General features: G+C 35.9%; 2 protein-coding genes and 1 pseudogene across 2 annotated transcripts; 1 reads left to right on the top strand and 2 right to left on the bottom strand.

The window, feature by feature from the left end:
* Nucleotides 1-5,653, bottom strand: part of LOC123723310 — a 43,648-nt pseudogene extending 37,995 nt beyond the window's left edge.
* A 474-nt stretch (nt 5,654-6,127) lies between these two features.
* On the bottom strand, nt 6,128-7,555 carry LOC123723393. Its single transcript, XM_045685958.1, has one exon. It carries the CDS (start codon nt 7,538-7,540, stop codon nt 6,584-6,586), a length of 957 nt encoding a protein of 318 aa, XP_045541914.1. The 5' UTR covers nt 7,541-7,555; the 3' UTR covers nt 6,128-6,583.
* A 1,276-nt stretch (nt 7,556-8,831) lies between these two features.
* On the top strand, nt 8,832-20,414 carry LOC123723187 (ras-specific guanine nucleotide-releasing factor RalGPS1-like). Its single transcript, XM_045685750.1, has 12 exons — nt 8,832-9,108; nt 11,378-11,514; nt 12,392-12,626; nt 12,824-12,871; nt 13,235-13,398; nt 13,815-13,957; nt 14,229-14,439; nt 16,340-16,594; nt 18,964-19,107; nt 19,193-19,357; nt 19,506-19,634; nt 19,762-20,414. The coding sequence occupies exons 1-12, from the start codon at nt 9,058-9,060 to the stop codon at nt 19,862-19,864; spliced, it is 1,785 nt and encodes a 594-aa protein (XP_045541706.1). The 5' UTR covers nt 8,832-9,057; the 3' UTR covers nt 19,865-20,414.
* The last annotated feature ends 84 nt before the right edge of the window (nt 20,415-20,498 follow it).

Raw genomic sequence — 20,498 nt, 5'->3', positions numbered from 1 at the left:
AATAACAAAAAAAAAAACATATGAAATAGGCAGAATTTGATTCCCTAACAAAAGAAATTTGCAACGTCTCCGGCGCTATGGGATGAGCAGCCCCTCCGCCCTAGCGTAACAAGGCGCGGGTGCCTATACTCGCCTGCGCAGCCCCCTCCGCGCCTCCGGCTTTTCATAAACACTCTAGGGGTAGGGCAGAAAGTACCACGTGGTGTCGGGGTTGACTGATTCGGTTCTGTGACTCATATCCAACCTTACAATACAAATTTACAAAGAATTTAATACCACAATGACGCCACGCAACTGAAAAACCGTTAATAGATAATGCCAAAGAGTATGTAAACATTTCGCTAGTATACTATGAAATGGTTACATACTCTTTGCTACTTCGTAGTTTTGCGTTCCGTGTCTTCAAAATTATGAAATAATTAAACAATATAAATGTCAGATTTTTATTATTTTTAATCAATTTAAGATACATTTTGCAATAAAAATTAAAATAAATAATACGTTTGGTTTAAAAAAATTTAATCGAATTAAATAGAGTATTTTTTTTAATTTATTTTGGTAGCATACATGACTTACGGCTGTATAAAATAAAAACCTTTGACCACTTATAAAATAAAACTGTCAAAGTTACATCAAAAGTAGTGAAAATAACTAACCTAAGTACGATTTTATTTAATAAAAACTCCTCTCTCCGCAACTTTAAACTTTGGATAGTAAGTCCTTAGATATAATTGTGTTCGCCATAAAAGCTACAATCGCCAACTCGACCGTCAATAATGTATATTTTAGTCAATGATAATTATGATAATTATGTTAATTATGATAATTATGATAATAATGACAATAATGACAACAATGATAAAATAATGATGAAATAATGATAAAAATAATGATAAAATGATGATAAAATAATGTTTAAATAATGATAAAATAATGTTTAAATAATGATAAAGTAATGATAAAATAAAGATAAAATAATGATAAAATAAGGATAAAATAATGTTTAAATAATTATTAAATAATGATAAAATAATGATAAAATAATGATAAAATAAAGATAAAATAATGATAAAATATTGATAGGATAATGATAAAATGATGATAAAATAATGATAATAATGATAATAAAAAATAATAATAATGTATACCTCAGTATAGCGTGGCGACCCGTCGCCACACCGTACACTCTACTACACATAAAATATATATATATATATATGTACCTACATACCTTAGTATAGCTTGGCGACCCATCGCCACGGCAAGCGTCGCCACGCCAACGATTCGGTTTACAAGTGATCCTATAGATGTTTCACATCAAAAACTTTATGCCATAGTATCGCTATACTTTTGCAGAAAATTTATCATGTTATAGTCAGTTTATTATACGCGATTAAATACAGATACGATATGCGTTGTGTATCAGAACACAAACGCCATAACAGTTTGGCGAGCAAACAATAATGCATACACTTTATAAATTTATCTGAAATAATTGAATGATATATTTTAGTTTTGAGCTACTAATAAAAGTAATTAATTTAATAACATTGCTTTCAAATGTTTTTGTATTAAATGCCTCTTTTTGTAAAATACATTTATTAGACATGAATTGATTAAACTTTTAGCGGAAGTAAATTTAAAAGATAGGCAAGTCGATGGTGTAAAAAATCGATTTTAACGGCGTCATTTAGACATCGATGTTTAGTATTAAATAAAGTCTTCTCCCACACTGCTTTGGTTAATGAAATGAATTTGTTATATGTTCAGGATATTTCAAGATTTCTGGTATAAGTATTTGAAGATGTCATAAAGTAATAAATAATCTATGGTTAACGGTGTAACAGGACACCTAACGAAGTTTTAATTTTTCTCTTATTGATCGACTGTATCTAGGGCATCCAATGAACGCCTAGATACAGTTCGACCTCCTCTGCGCCCCTTTCCTCAAGCCTGAACAAGGGATTTTTTTCTCTAATTATTTATTAGAGAATAAATCTATAGTTTTTAAGAATTGTTAAGTATTTCAATCAATCAATTTATTTGTTAAACTATATTTAATTGTAAATTTTAAAAAAAACTGGCAAACTGGCATTCCTCCGCTCAATCAATAAAGCTTGCTGTGGATATATCATTGGATGTAATATCGTGGCATCTTAAATATAACAATTTTGTACCCTTTGCTGTTTATATCTCTATCCGCTGATTAAAATATATAAGAAATTAAAATTTAGCCCAATGATAGTAATTTTAGAGGGGTATTAATTAAATTTGCCTTTTTCTTAATCTTCCCATTGCCTTCAAAAACTGGTATAGGCTGGAAGCTTTAAATATGTATTAGAAAAAGATGGACAGGTTTAGATAAAGTAAGAATAAAGTTAGAGAGGATCGTCAAATATTATTATAAACAAGGGAAGCAATATGTTGGAATAAAATAGCGCTTGACAACACTCCCACTTGATATATCACAACGATCCACATATCCATAGTTTTAGAAGGAATTAAATAGAATAAGGGGAAGGGGAAAGGGAAAGGAGGATTATAGAAATAATCTAAAATTTGAAATTGTCTAGTATCAGGTAATAAAGAAGCGGTCACGTTAATTCTTAAATCGTGATGATGATATTTAATAATAATAATAATAATAATAATAATAAACTCATTTAATCCATTCAGAAAGCAAACAATAATTGGAAAGAAAACAATAATAATGTAATATAAAAAAATAAAAAAAATAACAAACATGCTGAAGGGAGGGAAAAACACAAAACTATATATATAAAAAAGCAACAGGCATGTACATATTAACAAGTATAAAAAATTAAAGTTCCTACTAGGTTTGCAATGCTGAATGGACAAGGCCTTTACTCAGCATTGTGCTTATTACTTTTCAGAAATAAGCGCTGATATTCTGTAAAAGCCTGTACGTCAGTGCGTCAGTTACAGCAGTAAATAATTGTTAATTTTCATACATGTATAGGTAAAAAGTGATTCTTAAAAAAAAGGTGTATAATTACGAATTTAGGTTAGGTTGAGAGTAAAATAAAGTATAATTTGGAAAGGGGAAAAAATAATAATCGGGGAATCTTCCAATCATTGCTGAAAAACAAATGAGGGGTCTGTAGGTCTGATTACGCATTCACAACTCTTTTTGAATTTTCATCAAAAACGATCTCAATTTACTTTTAAATGTGATTTTGGTGCGTGCGCTCTTAATAGGCGGCGGGATGTTGTTCCAACACTTTGTTGCCGCATACCGAAAGCTACCTCGGAACGCGGCGGACTTGTGACGTTGGGTGCACAATTGCGGAAAACGTCGCCCCTGTTCAGAGCCCCTGCTCCTTGTAAAAATTAATTTATTTCTCAGGTATTTTGGAGCTTCTGTGTTTATAATCTCAAAGAGCAAGCACGCTAAGTGAAGTTTTCTGCGATAAGTGATTTTTAACATGTTATGCTCATTTAGGAATGACGTAACGTGATTTCGCGGTGGTATCGAGAAGCAAAATCTAGCACATGCATTTTGTACCCGTTGGATGAGTTTTTCAGTCCTAGCATATAAACGAGGTCCGTACACTGTGTCTGAATAATTTAATTTCGATAACACCAGCGCCTCCACTAGTTGGATACGAAGCCGTTCACTTAGATACCTCCGAACTTTGTACAACACTTTTAATCTGTAGAAGCAGTTGCGTACGACTCCCGAAATATGCTTTTCGTAGCGTAAGCTTGGTTCGAGTAGCAATCCCAAGTTTTTGGCTTCGTAAACCCGCTCAACGACTTCGGACCCCAACGTAACCTGACAGTCTGGCGGAATATTGTTGATCTGATATTGTGATCCAAAGATCATGTATTTCGTCTTAGAAGGATTGAGAACGAGACAGTTATTCTCGGACCAACGTTGTATTCTGTTGAGATCCTCGTTAAGGGACCGTACGGCGGAGGCCCATTCGTCACTCCTAAATGAAACGTATATTTGTAAGTCATCGGCATAGAGGTGATATTTGCAATTTTCTATACATTTAATGATATCCGCTGTGTATAAAATAAACAGGAGAGGAGAGAGGATGGTTCCTTGTGGGGTGCCTCTTTCAAGAGATCTGTAAGCCGAGCGTTGTGTCTGACCGCTGTCCCGAGTTATTTCTACACACTGACCACGGTTTGTGAGGAAGCTCTGAAACCACTGCACTGTATCCGACTTGAAACCGTAATATGACATTTTAGAAAGAAGTAGGGATATGTCTATGCAGTCAAAAGCCCTTGAAAAATCTAGAAGTACCAGCAATGTGCACAGGCCTTCGTCCTGAGCGGAGATAATGTTGTCTGTTACATCTAACAGTGCTGTGGTGGTACTGTGACTTTTTCTAAAACCAGACTGGAATTCGGGAAGTATGCTGTTATTTTCTAGGTACTCTGTTAGCTGAATCCAAACGACTTTCACAACGATTTTCGATAGAAATGGGAGTACACTGATCGGGCGAAGATCTTTCAATTCCTGAGGATTAGGGTTTTTTGGCAAAGGTCGAATTATAGCGGTCTTCCATATTTTCGGAAATGTGGATGATGTTATTGAACAATTTACAATAGAAGTTATCGCACTGAGAGACTGTGGCAGCGTCATAAGCAGCATTTTCAGAGTAATACCATCAATGCCCTCTGCATTTGATTTAAGATTATTTATAATTTTGGAAATAAACAGCTCGCTAACAGGATGAAGGGAGAAGATGGTATTATTCGGATGAAGATGTGTGTCGAAATAACTCAGAGCAGACGGGTCAGCACGGGGAATTCCCGGTATATTTAGAAAGTGACAATTAATATTGTCAGGGTCAGCCAGATGGGGAGGTAAAGGAGTATATTTGTTCGGCGGCAATATTGTAGACTTTAAATTGTGCCATAAAATTTTAGGTTTATGTAAATTATTATTTATGTTATGATCAAAATATGCCCTCTTTTCATTGTGAATAGAATTAATAACTAAAGTTTTCAGATTTTTGTAATACATTTTATGGGAAACTAGTTTTGTTTTTAAATACCGTTTATGGGCTGCATTCCGAAGCTTCATCATTAATTTAATTACATCTGTTATCCAAGGTTGGTTTTGTGCCTTGATTACACTGGTTTTTATTGGTGCAAATACGTCAAATAAATAACTAACAAAGAAATTGAATGATGATACCTTACGATCTATATCCTGTATACGAGTTACTTCGTTCCAATCGATGGAATTTAATGTTAAATTAAAATCTTCTATTGGAATATCTTTGAGTGGCCTGTATCTAATTTTTTTCGGGTGTATCTTACTTCTTTCACTGAGTAATTCACAAATTAATAAGGAATGATTACTCAGAGGTGCGACAGGTTCAACCTCAATCCTACGCGTTCTCGTATTGGTACAAATAACATCGATCAGGGTTTGGCTGTGGTCGGTAAAGTGAGTAGGAGACGTCACCAGTTGTACTAAGTCCAAGCTATATAAGAATGTGTTAAACTTACCAACTTTCACATCATTAGGGCGGAGCATATCAATGTTAAAATCACCGAGAAGTATAATGTCATCACAGACCGCTAACGAGTTAATCGATACAGTTAGTGCGTCAAAAAATGAGTCGGCGTCGAGCCACGGTGGACGGTACGCGGTGCCTATAGCGAGCATCTTGTTATCAATCTTTAGCGTTAACCACATTTGCTCGACATAAATAAGCGATGGGTCGACGGGATGAGCGTATATGCGCGCATTTATACCGCGTTTTATGTAGAATCCGACCCCGCCACCTCTGCCATTACGCACGGAACGTGGACGCGGCGCGTGCTGTAGCCGGTAGCCGGCGGGACGCGGGGCGCTTTGTTCCTCGCCCGCGCGTAGCCACGTCTCGCCCACCGCCAACACATCTAACGCATGGCGCTCGACAAGTGCCACGAAATCATCACAATATGTGTTTAGTGAGCCGACGTTAAGATAACCTAGCTTTAAATATGACTTAAGGCCGGTTAATGAGCGTACTCAAATTTTGCTTTAAATAAAATAGATTTATCGATGACTTAATTATAATATATAAAAAGGTTCTGACCGGTCTATTTATGAAAACATAATTTATATTTTCCGATAAAAGATTAACTAACACAATAAACTTCCCATATAACACAGAAAAATATAATAACATTATAAGATTCCATATACACCTAAATAAATAAGATTTGAAATAGTTAAAAACAAAATAGCAAAGACCCAACCAAACAGCATTGCAACAGACATATGATATACAAGAAGTAGGGAAAAAGACATACAAAAGTACAATTTTATTCAAAATATAAAAACATGTAAACAACGAGAAATTAATTAACTGTACAAAAGTCGTTGGCGCACCGGTTGTACAAAAGTAATGTGTCAAATATTGTGCAAAATGAATATAAGTTAACAAGCGTTTTTTTTTAATATTACAATAAGTACTTCTTAAATACAATAACACAAAACAACAGTGGCAACAAAAAGGGCAAGTGCAAGCGTACTGGACCCGAAACATAGCAAGACAAGTACACCCTACGATGTAAAAGCGTTTATCACTACATATTACTGACCAACTATTTAAGATCCAAAAATTTTTTTAATGTCTTCTTCACTACTGATTCGTTCAATAGCCTTACCTTCTTCCTTCCTAGCGAATATTCGGCCACCTTTTGTCCACACGTACTTCCATTGCAAGCGGGAAGCCGCTTCGCGCGTCTTACCGAACAGCTGCCGATTATTCCGCGTGAGTCGCTCGTTGACGTAGAATTTCCTCGGCGTCCCAGCAATGTTCATGTCGGCCGTGGTGATGCCGCGACGGACGCGCGCGGCGCGGAGCAAGGCGTCGCGCTGAGCCCTCCGCGCCAGCCGCACGACGAGCGGTCGCGGTTGCTGCGGCGCGCCTTCACCGTCGCCGCGGTTGCGTCTCACGGCGCCCTGCCGCTCCGCGTGCACGATGTCGCGATCCTCTAGGGTCAGGCCCAGTTTTACAGCTACAACGCTGACGAGATGTAGGACGTTCTCGTTTCTCTCTTCAGGTAGTCCAGCTATTTCAACATCATTCAGCAGCAGCTCTTGGTCTCGATCATTCAACTGTATCCTCAGGTCCGCTATCGTATTCTCGAGGTGATCAACATTGTCGATAGTTTTAGTGGCAACTTTTTTTTCTACTTCTAGAACCCTTTCTTCGACCGAAGTTATACGTCTACAGCAAGCTTGCAGATCGGCCTTAAACTGTTTTATCTCATCTCGTGTTTCCTTGAGGTCGCTACGAAGTCCCTGGACCTCCCGGATGAGCTCGCTGAGCATTCGGGTACATTCGGCCTCGCCTTTTCCGGGGGCCATTATGTCATCACCGGGGCTCGAGCTTTCTGACGAGACGTCGTTCTTGGCCTTGCAGCCAGGGCAAGCGAACCTTAGAGGGATAGGACCAGCGGGCAGGCCGCTGCAGCCGCGGTGGTACACATTTGCACACTTGGTACAACGCACACAGTCAGCATTCGCCGTATATTTACCACACGCACGACACTTCGGCATGATGCAGTCAACAGATGGCGCCACTTTATATTTTACAAAAAAGTTTAATTAATAGTTTAACTAAAAGCTTAGGCGATCACTTTTTAACTTTAATTCACTAATAATGGTTTTAGAAAAATAATATATATAGTTGCTAAAGATTAAATTTACTGCTGCCGAGATTAAAATTATACCGATATTGTAAGGTAAGACTAAAAAACTGTTTCACACATATCACAAACTATTTAGTGAAATTGAGCGAATTATGATTGGATAATAATCACGGATGCTGTTAACACACTTTACTTCACTCCGCGAAATAATTTAGAAAGCAGATTACTTGTTTACTATTTTTTTACGCAATATAGTTTGCAGTAAACCGCTGCCACTGACGTACGTGACGTCACTCACGTGGTTCTTTTTCACGTGGTTTTATTTCTTCCCGCCTTGTCCTTTTCTCGCAATAATTAAAGTAAAATGAAATGTATGAAATGTTATACCGCTCTTTATTATGAAAGTAAAGCTAAATCAATCGCAAGGACAGTTAGCCGGCCGCAAAAATAAGCCGAAACAATATGGTTTTCGATTAAGAAGGGAGTGACGACCCTTTAGGGTATATGTGTTCTGTGGTGACGACTGAAATGATGGACTAACGATCGATCTGGAGCACGAAAATCTGGTGCGGCGATTCTAAGTGAGTGGAATAAGGACAGGGAGTTGATGATCATTATAAAAGTTGACAAAAACTACCGCAAATTTTTTATTACTACGAAATACTATCATTTTCAGAAATTTATATTTTGCAGGACGACGACGCGTCGCCGCTTTTGGGGGAAGAGTTTTTGTTTACGTCGTCGATGAACTTAACTTTTAATAAATCTACCGAATTCTACCACCCTATTGCATATATGGTAATTTTTAATTGTAAAGTTTCCGAGAATAAGCTACAGATGTCTCTGCAGCGCTTTTCGAAGTTTTATTTGACTTATCTCTTATCTGTCAAATTAGCACCTAGTAGGCTAGCAGTATTTTTAACGACAAACTAATAGATTTGGACATAAATAAGAAAGTAAATAATGGGATAACATTTTTACCCACAAAGCAAATGTTACAAACAATGAAGTTTGTTAATTTCCTTTGTATCGTTACGAAAGTGTCGATAAATATTTTTAGTTGATATCATCAATCGATAGGGATCGTTCGGTTGCTAATTGAATTTGCTTCTATTAATTCAAATTTAATCAAAACTTTCGTCATCACCGAGTGCACTACTCGGTTCTAATGGTTCCTTCTGTGAACCTTTTTGTGTTAGTTTAAAATATTAGTCGCCTTAACAACTCATTAAACTAATTGTTATCATATTTGTGTACTTAGAGATAACCTCTTCATTTGTCCGAGCACTACCACTTCGTATTTCTTATTTGCAGTTCGTGCAACGCAATGTGAATTATAGTTTTGTAATTTCTATGTGAAATGTGGTGCTTTAATTGTTTGTCATAAAATATATTAGGAACATATGCGATTTTTTTTCGACCGACATGCCACGGGATATTTTGAGTGAAAGTTTGGCTGTCCTCCGGATCATAGAGGTAAGTTGTTATCTTGTATAAAAATACATAATTTTTTTTACAATTAACAATATTTTGATAGCATCTAAATCAATAATATCAATTTAAAACAATCAATATTATACATGTGATTTCCCAGTACTCTAGTAGCTAAACAAATATGCTAGGAATAAACATTATATAGCACAATTAATCTAGTTACAAAATATCTTTTTTTAAAAGCAATGAGCAAAGCCCCCTTTTTATTCTTTTATGTTAGTTTCCTATGATGTAAGTGGGTGAGATGACCTTGCCCCCTCCCTGCTTCATTTCTTATTGTTTGCTATAATTTCTGTTACATCTTACTAATATTATAAATGCGAATGTTTGGACGGATGGATGTTTGTTTGAAGGTATCTCCGGAATCGATCAACAGGTTTTGATGAAATTTGGCACAGATGTAGAACATAGTCTGGAAGAACACATAGGCTACTTAGTTAAAGTTTTTTTTCTTTTAATTCCGCTCGGACGGAGTCGCGGGCGACAGCTAGTTACTTATACATTGGAATAGTATGGTGTTTGTATCATTACTAAACCAAATGAATATTTTCAAGCAATGATGTTTGATTTTTATTCTTTTTTCATTTCTTTGTCAAGGTTACATAACCTGTCATCATCAGCTCATACTCACTCCACTGTTGGGTATAGAACCTACATAACCTAGCATGGCTATATTATGGCTATATTACAGTGGATTTCGAATTTGACAATGAAGGACATATTCCATTATATCAGTTAGAAAAAAGTAAATAGTCTTACTAATATTATAAATGGCAAAGTTTAGATGGATGGATATAGAAGGTATCTCTGAAACGGCTCAACATATATTGATGTAGCACATAGTCTGGAAGAACACATAGGCTACTTATTAAGTTTTCTTTAATTCCACTGGAACTGAGTCGCCAGTGACAGCTAGTTTATTCATAAATCTAACTGTATTTATTCTAATTTATAAATAAAAAACTATTATTACAACTGTCTATTATTACTGCTGACAGTCTCGGGATGTAAACAAAAGATAAAGTCTTATGTATTCTAAGAAGAACCTTTGTGTGGTTATTAGTTGAGTTGATGACAATTTCTAGGAGATTTCTAGGATTATATTGCATTATTTAATAAAAGAATTCAGAAGTGCACTAGACCTAATGAATATGCATACAAAATTTCATAAAAATTACTATTAAAAACTAACAAAAATTTTATATACAAATATAACAACATGTTAGTAAGAACAGAAGTTAAGCTGTATATGAGTTTGTGTTAAAAATATCATAATGTATAAATGAATAAAGTTATACAATTGCTTATATTAACCAAAGGTCAAAATTTCTGAATATGCGAAGGTAGATGGAAAAAGAAATGTATGGGCATTGTGTATGAAAAATTGCTGGAGATATGCTTTGTTTTATGTTATAATAGCTGTCGCCTAGCGATTCCTGCCACACGGAATTAAAACAAACTTGGTTAGTAGCCTATGTGTTCTTCCAGACTATGTTCTTACATCTAAGCCAAATTTCAGCATGATCCGTTGAGCCATTCCGGAGATACCTTCCAACAATCATCCATCTTAACATTCACATTTTAAATATTGGTAATTTTCTTTAATTTATTTCACATTACCATTTTCTATTTGATATAATTTTTGTTCCCAATGTTAATTATTGTTTTAATATGATGTAATAATGATTGTGTGGTTTTTTAACCTTTTTCTGTTAACTTTGGAATTAGAATATAAAATAGAATATTAATTGATATATGTCTGTGCTGGTGTTTGTTCATATGTTTGTTAGTTTTATATCAGTTTCTTGATATGAACTATTGTTGATATAAACATATGTTTTTATAATATAAAAAAAAAAATAAAAAAAAAAATATCTACTGTGGTGTTTACATACTTTTGATATTGTGCCATATCTATTATAGATTTCTTTCTGGCTTTATAATAATAAGATAAATGAGAAGGACATAGATGTGTCACTACACTTATCAGAGTGGTGTTTGCATTGTTAATTATTTGCGCTTAATGTGACTTTCCCAGAGTCACTCATTCATTGTACACATTGTTAAATGTTCAGCTTTAAATATTTATTTGTAACAGTAAGATATGTAAGGAATTTCTACATTTTTTTTCATTAATTTACATTTTTTTTTTTATTTTACTTGTATCATGGGAATGCATTGGTACATTTAGAAGATTATATTAAAATAAATATGGTATAAACAAGAAAGTTTGTAATTCAAATCTTTGTAGCATGATGATGAAGAGAGTTGGCCCCTGGAGGATAAAGCACCAGCTTGTAAGCAAGCAAACAAGAAAATTGTCAACCCCGCCCCAAGCAGTCAGAAAGTTGTCACAAAAGATGACAGTGCCTGTTACTTCAATTTTGCGTAAGTACTTTTAATTCCATGATAAAATTGTCTGATTATTGGATAAATGTCTGAATCTGTTGTTTGTTGTGGTAGTACCTACCTTTAATTGCTATATCCATTTGTATAACAACCTTTGTTTATTTGAAAGATATATTGTTGAGAAGTAGTATTTATCAACTACTACTACTCTACAACATATAAAGGACAACTATCTAATTTCTATATCATTTTAATTTATTATTTTTGATGTGAAACATCTATAGGATCACTTGTAAACCGAACTGTTATGCATATTACTTGTACACACACGATGTTTCACATCTGCCAGGCGTCCCATGACGGCTCACATTTTTTTATTATTTTATATATAATTATATATTGTTAGGACTGTTTGACTTTTTGACTCACAAAAGGTTTTATAAGGAAGCGTGCGCTGCTGCTCGAGGCAGTCTCTTTCCATCCGTCATAGCGGAACGTCTGACATTTTTGTTTATTTACGTTCTGTTTGAGTTTATCCTATTGCGAGGATTATTTAGAAGTACAGTTAAATTCATTATTTAGCTGTTAGTTTATTTCTTTTAAAATACTTTTGCATCAAATATCTAACAATATATTATATTTATTTTTTATAAATTATATGTCACCCCTAACTTGGGGTAGGCTCTGAGCCCCTCAGTGGGGACGTATAGTGAGCTGATGATGATGATGATGATATATATGATATATATATATATATATATATATATATATATATATATATATATATATATATATATATATATATTAATTTACTATATTTTAGGTTATGAACAAAACATTTGGAATATTGCATGCTTAGTGGTTTTTATTGTATATACAACAATGTGATTGTTAAAAATATGGGTGTTTGTTTTAGCCATGGGGATGGAACGAGCAACCGTCAACAAGATCCAGTATACCAGTACAAGACTAACAGTTTGCCAGCGGCATCATCCATCAATCAGTCCTGGGATGAAATAGTTTGTTCTGCACTGCGCATATCCCCCGAGGATATAGCCAATCAGCTTTCACTCCTTGACCTGGCCTGCTTCAAGGCTATCCAGGCCGAGGAACTCACAACATGCGGTTGGAATAAACGCAATAAGCTGACGGTTTTTTTTTTTTTGTTGACGCGGGGAATGCATTTACGCACTTCGCCGTCCGTGCTGCGGGGGCAGCAGGGACGGTTTCGTGTGGGACTCGCCGGCCGCAGAAGGCGACCGGAATACCCACTAAACCCCGCGGTGTTCTCCTTCGCCTGACCGGGCCGTGGCATCTACGTTAGTTTATCCACGACCCGGCTGATAAGCTGACGGTTGCTCCAAACGTCGTTGTCTTCACCAAGCGCTTCAATAGGGTAAGTACTTATTTAATGTTACCAAGTGGACTTAGTGTTGAGTTATGATATAAATTTAGGAGTCTCGGTGACTAGGGGTGACTAGACCATAGTCAACCGCGGTGGCCAAGTGTAGGTTTGGTTGACTTCACACATATCATTGAATTTCTTCTCAGATATGTAAAAACACATTGGTGTATGGTTGTACGCTGAGCCACCAACGCTCTATCTAAGTATATCCCAATTTAATTAAATTTACCTCTGTCCTATGGTTTACGAATGAAGACATTAGGTTTAAAAATATTTTTATTCACACAGATGGCATTATTAATTATTATAAATCACTGTTAAGAGATGTTATTATGTATTCATTACTTGTTATAGGTGAGCTTCTGGACAGTACAAGAAATACTCAACGGACAGTCACCAAAGGCCCGAGCGGAAACTTTGGCTCACTTCATAAAGGTCGCCAAGAAATTGCACGAACTCAACAATCTTCATTCTTTATTTGCTATTATCTCGGCACTAAACAGCGCCAGCATATATAGGTAATATTTATAAATTTATCTAAGTATTAAACTGGTCTATGTTTTTTTATTCATTTGATATAAATATAGTTTTTATTAAGCAAAGACTTATGTCTCTTTCTACTATTTTGATAATTCTTTTCACAAATATATTTGTGTTGAGTTATACCTGAGAATAGATTAGATGAGTGAAAATTCTGATGGATGTTTGAAGGTATCTATAGAATGGCTCGACTTATCTCTATGGAATTAGGCACAGATGTAATATAGGCTGGAATTGGACATGGTTATTTATTAAGTTTTTGGTTGTAATTATGCAGGGGCGGAGTCGCGGGCGATAGTTATTATCAATATATTTAGAATGTATACATTCATAACTAGGTCACTAGCTCTGTGATATATTATTATATAACTATTGATAATTAAATTTATGTCAGGTTGACTAAGACATGGGCGTGTTTGTCGAAGAAAGATAAACAGCAGTTCGACAAGATGGCTGAATTATTTAGCGAGAAGGATAACTGGTCTGCTCTAAGGGAATATCTTCGGTCGATCTCATTGCCTTGCATACCCTACCTCGGTGAGTCGATATATGTATGTATGGACATATTTTTCAAATTTGATTCAATGTATCTGTTGATAAGCGAAATTTTATGGATTTTATGTAAGTTATGACTTTCTGATGTTCATATAATGCAGGTCACACACGTTAGGCGTTGTGCGTTTTACCTTGTATTTGTAGGCAAAGCCTAGTTTGTATATGTCAAAATTGTACAGATATATGTATTGTCTACTCTAATCTAATGTGTATGGCCTAGATTAAACGTCTTTGAGTCTATATGCTATGTTAGGTATATTCCTGACGGACCTGGTGTACATCGATATGGCGCACCCGGCGGAGTCGCCTCACCGCGCCGCCAAGATGGCGGTAGTACTACATGCGTTACGTCGCTACCAGGCGTCCCAGTACGACATCGCCCCCCTCCCCCACGTCGCAGCATACCTCAACAGTGTCCGGTATATCGAGGAGCTGCAGAAGTTCTTAGAGGATGACCAGTACAAGTCAGTACAACCCCTACTACGTCTAGTTTAAGTATGCGTTTCCTAAATCATGCTATCTCGACTAACTTAACATCATGGAATTTAGATTTCTTAAACCCTTTTTCCACTATGCGGCTTGCATCTAAACGCAATTGCGATTGCGTGTAAATAATATGTTTCTCTTAGAAGTATAAACTGCGCGTGTTTAGTTGCTTAGCTTAGCGCAAAATTATTAAAGTTTTGGATATAGCCATACCAAGAAATGATTTTGTGCTTAGTTTTACCTTGTATTCGATATTCCATTGCACCTTATCACTTGAAACTTTTTGTTCACATCAGAATATAAATGCTCTTGTAAATACGCACAATACGCAGTGCACATCCAAGCAGAAATGTTTTGAGACAGAGCTTATCTTTTATTTATATTATGCTAGCGTCTCACATTGTACGTCTTTCAAGTTATCGTCTTGGTTCCAATACAAATATGTATGGATTGGTCTTTGACTATATTGGTCAACTATTGGCGTTGCAGCTAATGTTGGTCGTATAACTTATTTATAATAATTAGCTATTAGATTTATAGCCAATCTGGTTCACAAATTATTTCCAATGTGAAGCGCCGGCATTACAAATAAAGTTTTTATATACTTCATATAAAGTTAACTTATATACTTATATTAATATATAAATTAATGTGAGTTCGTGTTAAGTAAACAATAACTAAGATAAAAGTGCGTAAAATGCTCTGTCGAACAATTAAATTCATTTACCACTTATAGGAATTTTCAAACATAACTGCCGTAAAAGATTTACATTAAAGTATTCTCTTAGTATCCACTTAACGAATATGAGTGAGATAGTAAACTATGTTTAATCATATTTATGTTTCTAAAAGCAAATTTTTAACCTTACTGTTGAGATTTTAGAAGACCAAAGAACATTTGGATGGTTTGTGTGAAAGAGGATGTGTGTAAGAAGACGTTGAATTTAGATATGACGGCCGATAGAGATATATGAAGTAGTACATACTGTGTCGACCCTTCATAAGGATAAGAACAGGTTGATGATACGACAATATTAGGAAACAGATGTCTTCTGGTATTCTGTGGGTGTATTGGATTGTATGACTAATAAAGTGGGAAGTAAAAACTGTAATGACGCTTATTCACTCGTTTGAAGTTTGTTCTTTTCATATCATGTTAGATAACAAAACAATAATTGTACACTCATATAGATGTTTCGAGATGTTTTCTGTATTTATTTAAACATATCCCATCCTTAATGTTCTCGTATAATATATAAATAGCACCTGTTCGATTTTGTTCAATTTAATGTTGTAACTGTGAGGGGTCTTATTGATAAAAACTATATATTTAGACACACGTGCTTTTTCTATCTCTGACTGTCATTTACATTGACATCTATATAATTTTACATATTGCTAGTTTCAGCTAGACTTAAATCTATGAAGTTTTTAATCGACAACATTAACAATGAAACGTTGTATGTACATTACAAAGTTAATTTCGAAGGAAGGAAGTGATAACATTGTTTATTTTAAGAGTTAAAATTTCCATTGAAATTACTCGATACGAAAATAGTTATTCTGATTCATTGTTTTGATAAAATTGATGTTTTATTTAGTATGACAGTCTGTATGTCAATATCTCTCCATTCCTAGATACTATCTCATATGGGGGTCAGCTTTCTTTGTTAACTTCACTTTGCTATGCCCTCGACATCTACACCTGTAACTCACCAACTACTCATATTTTTACATAGTAAATCATTCAACTTTGGTTTAGTTCCGCCTCTGGACCAGGAAATGAAAGTTGTTGTGCCAAATTACCTATATTTCAGTATGGTTAATTATCTAAAGAGTAGTTACGGTGCATTTAACGGGCTGTTTTGTTTTTTCCAGGTTATCAATGAAATTGGAACCGCCGTCACCTACGGGAAGTCGCACGAGCTCCAAAGAGTCTGTGAAGGAGTGCGCGGCGTTGTCCACGGTTGCAGGCTCCGCGGGGTCTGCGGCGTCGGCGGGAAGCTGCGCGGGCGCTCCGCCCTCGCTGCTGTCGCCATCGCACCGTCTCGGCTGCGGCTCGCTGCGACTGCAGGCCCCCTTCCAGCCCAAATTTATACCGACGCATAGGAAGTGCCGCTCACTCGGCTCCAAGTACGTACCAAATACGTACAAATGCGTATTTACCAACGTACGCGCATGTACGCATACGTCCAACGATATATTATTGATATTAAACTAGTTTTTATTGTCCTAGACTAATTATTTGTGTGCTTATAATGTTAATTCTTAAAAATGAGACTAGAAGCTGGTAAAGGGTAAGGGGATGTGATACATTTAATGTTTTTACTAACTATAGAATGTGTTAGCGTAAATAAATGTCTAATTTAAATAAATGAGAATGAACGTTATTCCCGTGCCCCCATGCCTTCTGTGCCCCCTTTGCCTTCTGTGCCCTCTTTGCCTTTCGTGCCCCCTTTGCCTTTCGTGCCCCCTCATATTTCTTGTGCCCCTCATGCCAGCATCGTTGTTATCTGTTACACGTAACCATCATTGTTTTCTGTTTGAGATGAAAGAGATAAGATTGTCTTTTATGTTTGGAAATAATATTTTTAATAGTATTTATAAATATTTTACTTTCTAATAATAATTATTTTTTAAATGAAATTTTGTTTTTTTTAATAAAAGACAATTTTGTCTCTGGCGATCCGTCGTTCACACGTAAAAATATATTTAAAATTCACATGATTGAAACGTTATTTTTGCCCATTACTGGGCACTCAGGTTTCGTAGCGCGAGTTTGCCAAGAAATTTTCACAAGGTCAATTTTGGTGTTGGGTGAGTCGATTTGTATTGGAATTAGTACGACGGCTTGCATTTGTTGTTGCGTAGTGTTGTACTGTAATTTAGCACAAGCATGCGAACACGCAGGGTGACGTGGGCGCGCCTGCTGTCTGGTGTTGGCCCGGCCATAGCTACCGACTACAATTTGCCCTTTATTTAGACAAAATTAGCTTTTTTTTATAATCTTGACGTTTATGTTGATCCTGGGGCTGGTGTCCATTCTTTGCAATTTTCACTACGTCAATCGACTATCCTTGTAAATAAGTACAACATATTAAACTAAAGAAATTACCATAAATATTATCGGATTCCTAGTTTATGAAAATAACAAAATCAACATTATAAACGATGAACTCATTTAGTCCAGTCGTCCATAAATGAAAAGAACATCTTCATCATTAAAACAAGTGTCCGTAATCTATTGCTATAGCATGCTTTTTCGATATCAGTCCTAGCTCATTTTAACTCTGCTTTTATCTATTGGAACGAAGTTCCTTATCGCGTGTTGTGAAAGGGGGCTAGACGGAAAAAATTCTTACGAAAAGTTGTCACGACACTTTTTGCTATAGACGAATGAGCGTTACTTCACCATGGCAAAGACGTGACAATATATAACGAAAATTCATAGAAATAAAATGTATTTCTTGTGAAGACTTAAGTTTTTTATTCATAGAATAAACATTGGTTCCTTCACTAATTAATCGAAAGGAACTTCGTCCCTTGACACCTCTCAAGTTTTTTCTGCATAACGGTGTCACAGGTTAAGTTAAAATGTACTTTCTACAAGATTGTGTATAAATTATACTGTTTTTTTTTTAAATTATGACAGAGATTTGAGTATCGGTTAGTATAAAGGATGAAAGAACTTTGTGCCGTACCCAAAATTTTTAAAAACAAAACTTTGCTTAATTCGCGTCAAATATGACACTTGAGGATTTATTGCATTATAAGGACATTATTAAAAACGATGAAAAATTGCATGTATTCTGAAGTCGACTTCATTTTGTTGTAATCACAGCCATTTTGGACATATTAAATGACAAGAAACTGAGATGCATGGCTACTCCAACTTTTCAGTCCTCGCGAATCCCCTATCCAACAATTAGGAACTTAGTCTTTGATTAGTTGGCTTGTTTGGTTTTATTTGACAAGTTATTGAAGCATTGTATAGAAAATCCTACGATACTTTGTGACCAGCCTTAAGATAGGTTGTGGAAAATGCGAAAGGAATGATACCACACTTGAAAAAATCTCCTGAAAAACGAACTCTTGAAAAAAATTAATGCTGATTAACCTTGTATTTATTACTTTGTGCTTCAATAATATAATTACTTAATGCATGAATATATCATTTATGTTGGCGCTTTTCTCTACCTTATACAGTCCCTTGTCGATCTTCACTCCATGCTTTTAAATGAAATAACAAGAGGAAATGTATGATGTACATTGAGATAAGTAGCACCGCGTTTGTTGAGCTGATTGCTTACCAAGTAAAGGTCATTTAACCGTAGATTTAAACTGCCGTGTTGTAATGTTTTATTATTTTTTGAGTGTGACAACAATACAAGTGTCATGACACTAGAATTCTATCATGCTACGGTTAAATTATATTAAATGCAAAAATATATAGAAGGACTTATGTATATAAGGTCAGGTTGTGTTAAGGGTATTGTTGGCAGCATCTTCGGCAAGGGGACGGGGCAGGGGGAGGAGCGCGAGGGATGCGCGGGGCAGACACCCCCGGGCTCCGTCAACCTGCTGGATGATACGCTGCTGGAGGCGCCAGTGGCCGCAGTGCCTCCGCCCACTGGAGCCCTGCATAGGTACCAACTGATATAAGGACCCCTTCTAAAGATATACATTTTGTTGACATATTCATTATTTTAATAAAATAATTTTGTGTTACAGTGAGCTTTCGAATTCTGTGCCTTTGCAATGCGACTTCCAGAGTTACGTGAGAAGGAAGACGGTGTTGAAGGACGGGAGGAAGATATCTCTGTCGTCATGGCAACGCTTTTGGCTAGAACTTGTTGGATCCGCGCTTGTATTCTACGCTTCTAAGTCATTTAAAGGGTATCATTGAAGTTTTTTGGAACTTTTAAATAGTAGACCATTTTAACTTACATTTTAAAACATTGTCTCAAAATTTTTATCACTGCAACAGCGTTATCTATCCATTTTATTATTAGATTTGTCTAAAATTTGATTTTTTGTATGTCAGGAGCAACCGCAGCGACTTTCGTTCGGAGCGTTGCAAGGTGGTGCCGCTGTCGGGATGGGCGGCTGCCCTGGAGCCCCCCGACTGCTTCCAGCTGCTGCACCACGCTGCTGGCACACTGTACAGGTTCAAGTAAGAGGAATTTACACTATATTACCATCCCTTTTCCCTACAGCTGAACAGACATAGCATAAAAGTTTGCTATTTAATTATGTTTATAACTTCAATACCTCAATAGAGACTTTAATTTCGTTCCCAGAACTGGTTCAGAATCTGTCGCGAAGCATTGGGTGGAAAAAATAGAGGAGGTGAATAATAGAATTGAGAAGCCGCTTCCCGCAAATCTTATGTCGTTCGAGTAACGATCGCCGCCTTTTAATTTATATAATTTATTAATTTAAGTGGCGTGGAAACTTACGCTAGTATCACACGAGGGCAGAGCAATATTGCAGTACTGCCATTGTTTGAAGCAGTACAACAATAGCAGCATTACTCTGTTCCACTACTCTATGTTGTCCTCGTGTGAAACTAGTATTAGTGATTTACGTCTGTACTGAATATCGCTACGTTTGCGTCCTCGAAGCAATCGAATAATTTTATTAAATGGGCTTATGGTGCTCAATAAATTAGCCAAAGAAGTTCTAATTGTTATAATAGTGCACAAAACGCATGGCAAACTGTCATGGCCGTGTGTGGGCGTGGCTTGTACGTAGTCTGTCACAGTGTTGCCATCCTTTACGTTCTTTCTGAGAAAAGAGAGAATATTGCAGATGTCGCTGCAGTCGTTAAACACAAGTTACAATTAAATATCGCCGAACATCGAAAATTTCACTCGCATTGCATTTAAGATGGTTATTGTTTGTTAATTTGATAACGTGGCGACATATTTATATATGTTTTTGTGTCTCTATTGCAGGGAAGTGATAAAAAAAATCTCAGTCTATTTGTGTGTTTGTACGTAGATTGAATTTTGTAGTTGCTACGTTTTTTTTTTCT

The sequence above is a fragment of the Papilio machaon genome, chromosome W, assembly GCF_912999745.1.
Source record: "Papilio machaon chromosome W, ilPapMach1.1, whole genome shotgun sequence".
Classification (NCBI taxonomy): domain Eukaryota; kingdom Metazoa; phylum Arthropoda; class Insecta; order Lepidoptera; family Papilionidae; genus Papilio; species Papilio machaon.
Note: the sequence above shows the minus strand (reverse complement) of the source record. Positions and strands in the feature narration are given on the sequence as shown.